We start from the raw sequence: 13,975 nt of genomic DNA, 5'->3' as shown, positions 1-13,975 counted from the left end.
GTTCAAAAACGTTACTGAGTTAAACTTGGAGGACAGGAATACGAACCCAGGAAAATCTACAGGAGAGTTAGCCTGAACTCTGAAATACACTCTTCTACCTTTTTTCAGACATTATAAACACCTGGTATTTAAAAAATGTTATCCTTGTTGGAGTAATACTAGTGTTACAGACTAAATGTTGTGTCCCCCCAAAGATCATATGTTGAAGCCCTAACCCCCAGTGTGGATGTGTTTGAAGATGGAACCTCTGAAGAAGTCATTAAGATTATGAGGGTGGGGCCCTGAACCAGTGGGATTAGTGTCCTTGTGAAAAGAGTCATCAAAGAGCTGGTTCTCTCTCTCTACACACACAAAGAAGAGGTCATGTGAGCACACAGCAAGAAAGCTGAAGACAATTCTCACCAGAAACCAAATTGGCCAGAACCTGGGACTTCTCAGCCTCTAAAACTGAGAAATAAATTTCTGTTGTTTAAGCCACACAACCTGTGGTAGTTTGTTATGGTAGCCCAAGCAGATTAATTAGTACTTACTTATTTAAAAATGGATATACATTACATAAGTTTTGGCTATGGGTACATATATAGTAACATATTATACCTGGATTACATAGCATACCTAACATGTGAATGTTGATGGAAAAAGCTCAAAATTCAGAATCAGAAAAATAAAGCTCAGAGAACAAAGTGATTTGCTCAAAGTAGTAGTTGGTTGATATCCGAGGGTCAGCCTTCCTGCTTCCCTTTGTGTTTCTATTTTGCAGTTGTGTCTCTTTTTCAAATCCTATGTATCTTAAACAGCATCCAGGTATGAAAAAATACATTTTTTTTTTTTGCGGTATGCGGGCCTCTCACTGTTGTGGCCTCTCCCGTTGTGGAGCACAGGCTCCAGACGCACAGGCTCAGTGGCCATGGCTCATGGGCCCAGCCGCTCCGTGGCATGTGGGATCTTCCTGGACCAGGGCACGAACCCATGTCCCCTGCATCGGCAGGCAGACTCTCAACCACTGCGCCACCAGGGAAGCCAGAAAAAATACATTTTTATAGGCAAGACACATGAGAGAGAAGGGGAGGGGCATTTAAAAAAAAATAAAGTGACTAACATCTAAAATAGTAACAATGACATGTAAATTAACCTAATCTAGAAGGCTTGAAAATACAATGCTAAGTATTCCTTGAAAAGTCTGTAAATGGAGAGTCTCACATGTCTCTCAAGACTGCACTCACAGGTCTTAACTTAGTAATTTAAACTCCAAACACTCTGTACTCTAGTGTACCAAAGAAGAGACAATTAATTTAGAGTGCTGTTTTCCCCCCCAATTGTTCATTAATATCATTTACCTCCCAAATTGTATAATTTATGTTCACAAATATCATTCTCCTCAACCTGTGAATTTGCTGTGAGACAACATATAAAGATGACTGGAATATAATCTGATCTTACATAATTATTTGCAAAAGTGCTTAATTATTGAAGAATCAACTTTTTGTACAATACAGTGAAAAAAATTATATTCTGATTTAAGCATACTATAAGACAAGAGACTAATAGCTTCCACACAGTTTGAGATTAAACATGTAATACAAAACTGGCATGGAATTTTGTAACTGGCAAGTGAGAATTATGAAAATCTATGTTGTCCAGAAAACCTTTTGGATGAAAGGGAGAGACGGAGAAATCGTTGAAAATAGTAGCTAAAAACAGGCACCTTCACCATCATTGAAATTCAAGACGGCTATAAATGTAGTGGTAGTCTTAGTTTAGTAAAAAACATTAATAAAGGATTAAAACATACATAACAAGTCATGGCAAAGAATATGCCAGCTACCTATGGGGGAAGGAAACATTTAGAGAGTGAATTATTGACAAGGAAGCATTTCAAAAGTTTTGCTTTGGGGGAAATTTTCCAGCTAGGCTTTACAGCAAGACACTAACTTCTGGGCTTCCCTGGTGGTGCAGTGGTTGAGAGTCCATCTGCTGATGCAGGGGACACGGGCTCGTGCCCTGGTCTGGGAAGATCTCACATGCCGCGGAGCGGCTGGGCCCGTGAGCCATGGCCGCTGAGCCTGCGCGTCCGGAGCCTGTGCTCCGCAACGGGAGAGGCCACAGCGGTGAGGGGCCTGCGTACCGCAAAAAAAAAAAAAAAAAAAAAAAAGACACTAACTTCTTTCTCTGAGAAGTTTTAGAGAATCTTTTAAAAATGTGTTCTGTGAATCTTAACTCTTACCCACGTTTTCGATAATCTCTACATGGGAATCACGTAAGATGCAAAAGTAATTCCTTTGTCTGCTCAAAGCGTTTTTGACAGTTGCTTATGCGATCACATACAATCATCTGTCATCTAACTGAGAAAATTATTATGAAAAGATGTGTTGTCATCCTCCAATAACAATTATTTTAGTAAATAAAATTTTAAAATTATTTAAATAAATAAATTTTAAAAATTAAAAAGTTTTTTGAATAAATTAAAAAAAATATTTTAGTAAGTAAAATAAAAGGAAAAAATAGCGTGTTTTATTAGGTCCAGAAAATTTGGACACAACTAGCAGAGTTTACAATGTTGAAATATATGTAAGCACAAAAAAATTCTAAAATTTGATACACACATGTAGGTATTTGGAAACATGAAGAAAGTTAATCCATGTGAATATTTTGGTATTGACACCAATATTTTCCTTGTTATTTTGCCATATTTAAATTTGATGTGGGCCAGGAATCCTTAAATATGAATAATTCTGCTTGCCATATCAAATAACTTTGTACTGACGAAAAGGAAAATGTTACCCATGAATCTAATTTCTATGTACAGGAACGCGTAGAATTATTTAGCATATCCATAACAATTATACAAAAAAATCAAGTACCGACCTTATATCTGAAGCTTACCTCTCAGCAAGAGTTTGCTGTTCATTGATTCCAACATTAAAAAGTACTGGATACACATGAAGCAATTGTCCTTCTTTAATCTGTAGAGGCAGGGACTCAAACATTCTGCCTGGAAGCTTCACCTCCACCACATAATGTTCACTGGAGAAAGAGGAGGGCAAAGAGAAGCAGCTTTGCTTTTTTTCATTCAATGTTACTTTAGATTCATATGAAAGAAACAATAAAACAGTTGGAATATAGCAGTGATTTAGGTTTTTGGCTTCTATCTGCTTATTTTCTTTTATTAATTCATTTGATAATCATTTCATTCACTTCACTGTTAAATTACTTGGCATAAAGAGTCATTTACATTTATCTCCATTACTCTGAGGTTTTATAGGAAAGGAAGAATATTTAGTGCATCTTTGTATAAAAGGGCCATGTGCATAAGAGCTTCAATATTTGTTTTCTTGATTTAATTATTTAAAAACCCAGTCTCAAGAATAAGAAAAGCAATTTAATGATGGATTTTTTAATATAGTGAAACTAATGAACCAAATCATTTATACATTTTTTAGCATGGCCTAATTGTTATTATAGATGAACCTCCGTTTGTGATGACCTGATGGAAATGTAATGGTTTCATTATTTAAGATGTAACCTTTCGGCTTTCCTGATCATTTTGCAACATTAACATATCACCAGAGCATTTTTTCTTTGGAAATTTCCATTAAAAATTACCCCTAATGTTTAGTGTTGAAAATTCAAATTAGGATCCACAAAATAGGGTCAATAAGAATAGCTGCTTGTAGATTATGAAACTTGATATCTTCTGATCCAGTGTGAATTGATTAAAGAAATGTCAAGTTTCATCTGGAATTTAGGAAAATCCATGTGCTTCCTGAACTATATAGAGTGCTGGTGTTGTAATATGTGTATGGGGTAATGAAGAACAGGACAATTAGAGAGTCTCTGTGAAAATCTTTTCAGTTTCTCTAGTATGATAATACTGCTACGTACTCTGGATACTTGACAGTGAGACTTGTTTCTTACCTCAGCTTTGAACTAGAGAATCTGGAAATACCATCAATCCAGCAAGCAGGGATGTTAGCACTACCCTCAGAGGATGGACACTTTATTTTTCTTTCCTAAATTGCTCTCAGTGTCCTTTACAATAGCCTGGCTAACAGAAGGCTGATGTTTATTTCAAAATTTTCAGGAATATGAGAAGATTCAATGAGCCAAGCCTGCATTTAAAGATTTCTCTGAAGGTAAAACATTATACACATTCTTTATGATAACTTTTTTTTAATTGAAGTATAGCTGATATACAATGTTGTGTTTCAGGTGTACAGCAAAGTGATTATTCTTTTTCAGATTTTTTCCATTATAGGTTAGTTCCCTGTGCTATACAGTAGGTCAATGTTATTTATATAGTAGTGTGTATCTGTTAATTCCATACTCCCAATTTACCCCCCACCCCTTTCCCATTTGGTAATCGTAAGGTTGTTTTCTATGTCTGTGAGTCTATTTCTGTTTTGTAAATAAGTTCATTTGTATCATTTTTTTTTGATTCCACATATAAGTGATATTATGTGATATTTGTCTTTGTCTGACTTACTTCACTTAGTATGATCATTTCTTTGTCCATCCATGTTGCTGCAAATAGCATTATTTCATTCTTTTTTATGGCTAATATTCCATTGTATATATGTATCACATCTTCCTTATTCATTCATCTGTCAATGGGCATTTAGGTTGCTTCCATGTCTTGGTTGTTGTAAATAGTGCTGCTGTGAACATTGGGGTGCATGTATTTTTTTGAATTAGGGGTTTCATTTTTTTCCAGAGATATGCTCAGGAGTGGGCTTGCTGGATCATATGATAACTCTACTTTCAGTTTTTTAAGGAACCTCCATACTGTTCTCCATAGTGGCTGCACCAATTTATATTCCCACCAACAGTGTAGGAGGGTTCCCTTTTCTCCACACCCTCTCTAGCATTTATTATTTGTAGACTTTTTGATGAAGGCCATTCTGACTGGTTGTGAGGTGATACCTCATTGCAGTTTTGATCTACATCTCTCTAATAATTAGCAATGCTGAGCATCTTTTCATGTACCTGTTGGCCATCTGTATGTCTTCTCTGGAGAAATGTCTATTTAGGTCTACTGCCCATTTTTTGATTGTTTTTTTTTTGATATTGAGCTGTACGAACTGTATATTTTGGAATTTAATCCCTTCTCAGTTTCATCATTTGCAAATATTTTCTCCCATTCTGTTTGTTGTCTTTTTGTTTTGTTTATGGTTTCCTTTGCTGTGCAAAAGCCTTTAAGTTTAATTAGGTCCCATTTGTTTATTTTTGCTTTTGTTTTCATTACTCTAAGGGACGGATCCAAAAATATATTGCAATTTATGTCAACAGTGTTCTGCCCTATGTTTTCCTCTAGGAGTTTTATAGTATCCAGTCTTACATTTAGGTCTTTAATCCATTTTGAGTTTATTTTTGTAAACTCAACGAATGTTCTAATTTCATTCGTTTACATGCAGCTGCCCAATTTTCCCAGCACCACTTATTAAACAGACTATCTTTTCTCCATTCTATATTCTTACCTCCTTTGTAGTAGTTGTAATGACCATAAGTCTGTAGGTTTATTTCTGGACTTTCTATATAACATTTTGTCATCTCTATTAAAATATAATTGACATAGGGCTTCCCTGGTGGCGCAGTGGTTGAGAGTCCGCTGGCCGATGCAGGGGACACGGGTTCGTGCCCCGGTCCGGGAAGATCCCACGTGCCGCGGAGCGGCTGGGCCCGTGAGCCATGGCCGCCGAGCCTGAGCATCCGGAGCCTGTGCTCCGCAACGGGAGGGGCCACAACAGCGAGAGGCCCGCGTACCGCAAAATAAATAAATAAATAAATTAATTAATAATAATAATTAAGAAAAATGGTGGTATGTGCCCCTGACATAGCAATATACCTTTTCTAAAATGTTGCTGCTTTTAATACCAGGAATTTAATACCAAGTCCTCTCAAGAATTATGACACTATTAACCAAATGATTCCAGCAAAAGTAAAAACATCCAGACCTTTAGATTAGATAGTAATAAAGAGAAAATTTTTTTCTCATGCCTGCTATTATTTTGAATTTCTCATATTTCATAGGGGAGCCTTACCCTACTTACCTCATTTTAGTACAATTTACGAACATTCATGAGACTTTTATGAGTTTTTCAAGATCTTCCCCTGTCATGTCACCTACATTTATTTTTCACCAAAAAGGCAAAGAGAACAAAAGAAACATTTCCAAACCAAACCTTAATTCTCCTTGGCTCCTTTGTCAGGGGATAATTAAAAATATCTAACAAAGCTTGGTCTTAGGAAATGAACACCACTTACCGCCTTCCTGTTATAACTGGCAAGACATCATTGGATGTGGCTTCAGTTATTTTAAAAGCGACTTTCTTCAAATCTGAAACACCAACGGCCATGTCCTCCAGCATTCCAATTTCCTCACCTAAACAAGGGCAAAGGAGCTTAGTTACAAACATACTATTTGAAGAAAGTCACTTTGTACTCCACCTTCCTGCTGGAATTTGTTCTAACAGTTTAGTGAATGAGTTTCTGAAGGCAGCGAATCCATTCTCAATACGTTTTCCTGAGTCTGAAGGTTTTCATCAGTGAAACAAGAACCATTTAAATAGACTCCAGCTGTCCACATACCCTTTGAGGGAAGGAAAGAGGAATGCCTTTGCTGGAAGGTTAGAGAGAAGTTTTAATCCTTCTATGGCACGAAGTATCATGCAGATCTCTTTCCCTTGGCAGGACTGACATTTGATTTCTAGAAATAATGGAGATGGCTGAAATGAAGGTCACTGACCCAAGCTCATGCTAGTTTTATATCTTAATACACTGACAAATAAAACCTAAGAAGGAGGTAATTAAATAAGATTCTAGATCAGTCCTGCACAACAGAAATATAACGTGAGCCACATATATAATTTTAAATTTCCTGGTAATCATCTTTTTAAAGAGTAAAATTTTAAACGGTGAAATTAACTTTAATAATCTGTTTTCCTTTAGGCTGATAGTTCCAAAATAACATTTCAGCTGTAAATCAATATACTATGATTAATTATTCATTAATTATTAATATAAAACTCTTTTTTCACTAGTCTTTGAAACCTGGTGTGCACGTTGAGTACTTATTGATTTGGACTAGATACATTTCAAGTGTTCAATTGCCACACCAACCTATGTATTGAACAGGGCAGCTCTAGACAGTACAGAGTTGGGACTTTAAAAATCCAGTCATTGAAACTAGGTTGGCAAAAGCCTTTATTTAAAAAGCCTCAGCCTGTGAAATAATCCATAATCCCATTTTCAAAACATAATGAGAAAAAAAAATGTCATGAAGAATGTAGGGGTAAGACAGGAATAAAGACAGAGACCTACTAGAGAACGGACTTGAGGATATGGGGAGGGGGAAGGGTGAGCTGTGACAAAGCACGAGAGAGGCATGGACATATGTACACTGCCAAACGTGGGGTAGATAGCTGGTGGGAAGCAGCCGCCTGGCACAGGGAGATCAGCTCGGTGCTTTGTGACCGCCTGGAGGGGTGGGATAGGGAGGGTGGGAGGGAGGGAGATGCAAGAGGGAAGAGATACGGGAACATATGTATATGTATAGCTGATTCACTTTGTTGTGAAGCAGAAGCTAACGCACCATTGTGAAGCAATTATACTCCAATAAAGATGTTAAAAAAATAAAATAAAATAAAATAAAATAAAATAAATCTTGAAGACTAAAAAAACAAAAAACAAAAAACATAATGAGAGTAGAAGCACAGTGACAGGGAAAATGAATACAAAGAACTAAAAATTACATTCTTTCTCTAATGCTTGATGCAAGAAAGGTTTACTACTCATTTTTATATTTAGCTGAAGAATCTATGGATCACATATCTTTATGAATAGCAATATTATTTTAACATGGACTAAAGCAATACTTACTATATGTACTTAGCAGTCCTTCATATTGTACTATCAATCCCACCGTGTGAAGCTGCTCAAGGAAGCCAGGGTCATACAAACTTGTGTGCAGTTTGATGATAAAACCACAGACCAATCCAGCAAGCTAAAAAAAAATCATTGAAGAGATTACTGGGGTCAGCAAACTTTAATTTAAAAATATATGTCTTTGAGACATCACAGACATAATTAGAAATGTTCAAGTATATGTAACAAAATTATAACTATTTCTATATCCATTTTGAAATGCGTTGACTGCATTTACTCTAGTATGGCTTGGGGAAGGCAGCATTGTGAAATGGGAACGACCACGGACTCGGAATCTGCAAATCCTGTCCCTCCCATTTCTAAGCAGCAAAACCATAAAAAGTTATTTAACACTTGCAAATCTTTCTGTTCTTATTTTTTTGCACACGGAAAATAGAGATAATAGTTCTCATTTTGCAGAGTTGTTGAAAGGACACAATGGAGAAACGTGTATAAGGCAGAGCATAATGCCTGACACTTAGCTCCGTTTGCTACTGGGTCATGCATGAAATAGGGGGGACAAGAGATATTTTGGGTAAAACATGCCCTTTGTCTGGAAGGTTTAGAAGGAGAGGCTTCTGTCTCTTTCCTTCCATGTGTCTGTCTATAAAACTCAATCATGGTGGTGGAGGCAGGAGGGGAGAAGGAACACAGCCATTGTGATGGAGGCCAACCTTGGTGTCATGGGCTAGGGTTGGGTGTAGGCAAAGGAGGTGGTCCTGTCAAACTTCCCATTCAAGATTATGGCCTGGTGAACTTATTTTATAAACACCAAAAAAGAGATCATTATGAAGTCCCGTCCTGGGACTCATGAGGGAGCTGTATAAATAAGGGGTTGCAAACAGATCCCTTTTGCCGGTCCTGGCTGCCATCCACACTGTGCACGGTGTGGAGAGCCCACGGCATAACATGAGGACAGGATGGGGGACCCTTTCCTTCACAGACTCTCTGCCCTGTGAAACAGCATGGACATTTCAGAGACTTGGCCACCTCTTTGCTGAAATAAATACTTCAGGTCTCAGACACTGTTTCCATTCGGCTTACATTTATTATGAGTAAGAAAAACTGGGTACTAAACTTAAAAAAAAGAATCCCTTTAAAAAGAAAACTGCCAAAGGACCTATGGTATAGCACAGGAAACTCTGCTCAAAATTATGTAACAACCTCAATGGGAAAAGAATTTGCAGAAGAATAGATATATGTGTATGTATAACTGAATCACTTTGCTGCACACCTGAAACTATCACAACATTGTTAATCAACTATATGTCAATATAAAATAAAAGGATTCAGGAAAAAAGAAAACTGTCAAAAAAAGATATCTATCTTCACCAAGGATACTATGTGACAGTCCATCACTGTGCTGGGCTCACAAGATCAAGAGGCACCTACTGCTTGGCTGAAGACGACGTCTCTTCTTAGCGTCAGCATCAAACATTGGGGAAGGCTGTAGGCCAGCTCCTGAAGGAGCACGAACGTCAGGGACTGCTTGGCTCGATTCACCACTTCTCCCATGCAGTCCTTCAGGGTGAGGATGAGGGGATACAACTGTTCATACCAGTCCTCTGTGGGGTGGATGGGGCATAAGAACAGTGGGATAGATGAAGGAAGGTCTTGGAAGATAGAACCAATTTGTTTATTTTTTCAGTGAAGTTCTACACATTATTAAGGAGTCACAAAGATTAGATTTAAAGATCTCCAATTCCAATCTCTCCTCTGAACTCCAGGTGTCTATTACCAGCCACCCACTTGGGTGTATCTAACTCATCTATGGTAGAAGTCTTCTCTTCTCTACTCATCTCTAATCTGTGCATTGCCTGTATCTTAGCGGATGGTACCACCAAACTCTTCCTATGCTGGAAACAATTTCTTGGACTTCTTCTACAGTCTCCACATTTACTGGGTCATTAAATCAGTTCTACCACCATAGTAAGCCATCAAACACTCATCTTCCCCCTTGCCCTCTCCCATCATCATTTATCCATCTCCTTCGGACCACTTTCTATTCCGCTCCATAACTGACCCCTCTTCCTCCAGTCATATTCTACTCGAATCCTTTCTCAACAGAGTTGCTAGAGGGGGCTTTCTAATCAGTTTGAATCCCATCACTCACTCTTTCACTTCCTTAACTTAAACTATTTTAAACACACCAAAACATTCAGAACAAAGTCCCAAAGCATGACAGACCCTGCATTATCTGACCTCTGCCTACATGTTCAGTCTCATCTCTCAGAACTTTTTCACTTGAAGCCTTGAGTCCCAGGTGAGCTGAACAACACGGATTTCCCCAAACCTGCTGTCTCTCATCTCAGTGTCTTTGCAAATCCTATCTCCAATCCTGGAGCACATACATATCTTCCTGACAAACACTTTATCTTCTCTGCAGACTCAACAGGGTTTCTCTCTTCCAGGAAGTCTTCTTGATTTTCCCCTTAATCCCCTCCTCCCCCCATCCCTGTTTACTAAAAGTTTGCATCACAGCTCCTTGCTCTTACTGTTCTAGAGTGATCCATGCTGTTCTGCAAGAAAGGGAGCTCACTGAGGGTGAGAAATTTCTGCTTTAATCACTGAATCTCCAGAAGCTAGCATAGCAGATATTCAGTTTTTAATTGAATGAGTAAAGTTATAATAAATATAACAAAAGTCTTTTAAGATATAGACATGTAAGAGAAAATCAAGTTTTTGACAATATTTGGAATTCGAATAGCTTTCCTTCAAATCAGGATACAAAACTGAAACCATCTGTGCTTTTTGTATGTCTAGAAATTTAACATGTTTCAATTATATAATTATGACTTTGGCATGTGAAATAGAAACAAGTTATATCCTATTGCAGTTTATTTGGAAATCAAACCCCTGACAAATGTCAAACATTATAAATTCCAGACTGTGTGCTATTCCATTAATATATAAATAAATTAACAGTAGTGGGAAAAATACAAATATGATTTAAAAGAAACAAGCGAATGCTGAAAAATTAATTATGAATCAAGATCTAAAATGGTATGACCGGGCTTCCCTGGTGACGCAGTGGTTTAGAGTCCACCTGCCGATGCAGGGGACACGGGTTCGTACCCCGGTCCGGGAAGATCCCACATGCCACGGAGCGGCTGGGCCCGTGAGCCATGGCTGCTGAGCCTGCACGTCCGGAGCATGTGCTCCGCAACGGGAGAGGCCACAGTGAGAGGCCCGCGTACCGCAGAAAGAAAGAAAATAATAATAATAAATAAAAAAAATAAAATAAAATGGTATGACCTTCTCAGTTTACAAAAGTGAATGATGTGAAAGGTCAATAATCAGTTAAAACCTTGGAAGAGTTATAGGTAGTGATGAAAAGAATCATAATCATTATTGTACCATATCTATTGTCACTTACTTATTTTATGTTGTGGTGAAATAGATTAGATGAAATAAACCAAAATGGGTGAAAGGATAATTAATGGCCCCAACTCAATAAAAAGATGTGTTCCTGTTAATACTCCATGTAAATGCTTATGTGATGCTATAATGCAAAATACCTTAGGAATATTAGGAGTTCTTATTTTAAAATATTGTAGAATTAAGTGTTATGAGAGGAATAAAAAAAAACTAGAGAAAGGGGAATTCAATGAAGGCCTATTAAATCTGCAATCGTTTAATAAAGGAATCACTGTGGGCAGCCTAGGATGAAATACGAACCGTGGTTCAAATACAACAGGCATTCGGTGACTATTGATTTTTATGTCATTAGTAGCTGTAAAAAGGGCAAATGGAGGTACCTTAGACTTATTTTCAGAATAAAAGACACATCAGTAGACACCAAGAAGGAATATTCGATATTCCTATTGTTTTCATATTTACATTCTTTTATCTCCCATTCTCTCCTACTCTCTAATTATTGTTCTCAATATGAATGTGCACACACACACAGACACACACACACACACACACACAGAAAACGAATATCTCAATAAATTGACCCAGATGTAGATCTTAAAAGATAACAGACTGAAAACCTATTTTGTTTTGTGCTGAGGTCTGCAGAGATCTACTGAAGAATTCTCCAACATAAGATAAAGCCTTGCGCAGTAGGTGGCGCTGTTTTACCAGGCTGAAGTAGAACTAACTTGGTCACTTACTCCATTCAGGTAACTGATTTATATACTCTTTTATATATTTGCACAGTTCCCAAACAGCAGGTACATGTTGTATGGGCACTTTGCATCCTACTCTCCTGTGTCAAGTGGTCAATAACCTGGCCAAAAGTGTAATAGGCTCTTTCTATTAGAAAATGGAAAATTAACTTAATTTTTTTCCCTTGGAAGATACTAAGTGACAGCTCAAATTAAATATAGCTGATGGTTTTCTTGAAGATCTTTAAAAGAGGAATCTTCACAGATTTCTTCATTAGCATCAGGATAATTTCTTTACTCACTTCTAAACCTATCTTCACACTTATCTAACCATTTGACTCAATCAGAAATTACAATGACATTAAAAAAGAGACAGAGAGATCACCTGATTTCTAGTCCTTCTAGAATAAAACTAAGGACCTGGAAAAATAAATAAATACACTGAAATTCTAAATCTAGGAGTGTTGTTAGGTATTTGTCTGACACTAGCAATATTCCAGTGTCTCTGTTTATTGTAATTATATATACTTTTTTATGGCTAAAAGTTAAGGAAAATGACAATATAAGAAAACATTAATGATGAATGAGAAACTTACAAGTTGGTGAGCAAGGTAGAATGGCTTAAAGATATTAATAAGCTTCCTATAAAGAAGCATACTTGAGAAAGCTAAAATTACATTTTTTTTTCTAGAAAAAAAGCAATTTAATTTCAGCAGATAAAGGAAAACCTCACTGGCAAATGCAAATTGTGATGGCTTCAGGTTTTGTTCCCTGTTAATATTCACTCTGTAAATCTCAGGTTCTGAAATAAACACAACGGGGTGGGATAGGCCAAAGAAAGGCCAAAGTAGTCAGTTCACAAACAGCCTTTTTGCTCCAATGAGCATTCCAAATCACTCTCACAAAGGCAAAAGAAATGCTTTGGTTTTCTCTTTAAAAATATTTTTGGGGGCTTCCCTGGTGGCTCAGCAGTTAAGAATCCGCCTGCCAATGCAAGGGACACGGACGGGTTCAAGCCCTGGTCCGGGAAGATCCCACATGCCGTGGAGCAACTAAGCCCGTGCACCACAACTACTGAGCCTGCACTCTAGAGCCCACGAGCCACATCTACTGAAGCCCGCATGTCTAGAGCCCGTGCTCCACAACAAGAGAAGCCACCGCAGTGAGAAGCGCACACACCGCAACAAAGAGTAGCCCCCGCTCACTGCAACTAGAGAGAAAGCCCGCGCGCGGCAACAAAGTCCCAATGCAGCCAAAAATAAATAAATTAAAATATATATATATATATATTGGGTAACAACAAAAAAAGCAGTAACTCCTGACGGTCCTGAGACCACTGTCATATCCCTCTCAGCTTCCTGTCTCTCCATACTTACAATCTACATGGGGTTTATTTTGCCCTGATGGGAAAACCATTTTCTGGGAGGGATAAAGATGGTGTTCATTCTGCATTTTCTAGTCCAAGGAAGAAATCTTGAAATGCACACATCCACTCTTCTGAGTTTAGTTTCCTCACGTTTCAACTGAGATTTTACTCACACACACACACACACACACACACACACACACACACACACACACACACACTCCTGATATACCCAAGGACGCAGGGTAGCTCAGGGCTCACCACAATATAGTCACCTACACCTCTCACAGAAGCTAACTGGCCCAGCAGGCACATAAGTGCCCACATCGTTGATTCTATCCTCTGGGCTCCTTTTAGTGACAGAGGAAAATATGAAGAGAATGTTTTAGCGTCTCTATAAAAACTTGCTGAAACTCCTTAACCCTGAGACCAAGAAGCAGAGTCTTTCCTCAGGAAAGCATTAAAAAGCGTGTGGCTTTGCTGAGCTTATCCTGAGCTTTGTGAAGTGTGTTGGAAGGCATCCAAACAGAGCCTGTTTTCCAGCTTCTCTAACGTATTCAAGTGAATTCACTGAAGG

The 13,975-nt window shown here is 38.0% G+C and overlaps 1 protein-coding gene across 10 annotated transcripts in view; it reads right to left on the bottom strand.

The window, feature by feature from the left end:
* INPP4B (inositol polyphosphate-4-phosphatase type II B) overlaps window positions 1-13,975 on the bottom strand; it is a 718,440-nt gene that overhangs the window by 79,010 nt on the left and 625,455 nt on the right. For all 10 annotated transcript variants that reach the window (XM_067736786.1, XM_067736785.1, XM_067736789.1 and 7 more), the window contains 4 exons: window positions 9,313-9,485; window positions 7,876-7,999; window positions 6,262-6,379; window positions 2,884-3,024 (listed from right to left, as the gene is read on the bottom strand). In XM_067736786.1, the coding sequence (XP_067592887.1) occupies window positions 2,884-3,024; window positions 6,262-6,379; window positions 7,876-7,999; window positions 9,313-9,485 (556 nt within the window). The remainder of the gene's footprint in view (window positions 1-2,883; window positions 3,025-6,261; window positions 6,380-7,875; window positions 8,000-9,312; window positions 9,486-13,975) is intronic.

This window comes from Pseudorca crassidens, chromosome 4, assembly GCF_039906515.1.
Source record: "Pseudorca crassidens isolate mPseCra1 chromosome 4, mPseCra1.hap1, whole genome shotgun sequence".
Lineage (NCBI taxonomy): Eukaryota > Metazoa > Chordata > Mammalia > Artiodactyla > Delphinidae > Pseudorca > Pseudorca crassidens.
The sequence above is the reverse complement of the archived record's forward strand: the minus strand, read 5'-3'. Positions and strand labels throughout refer to the sequence as shown.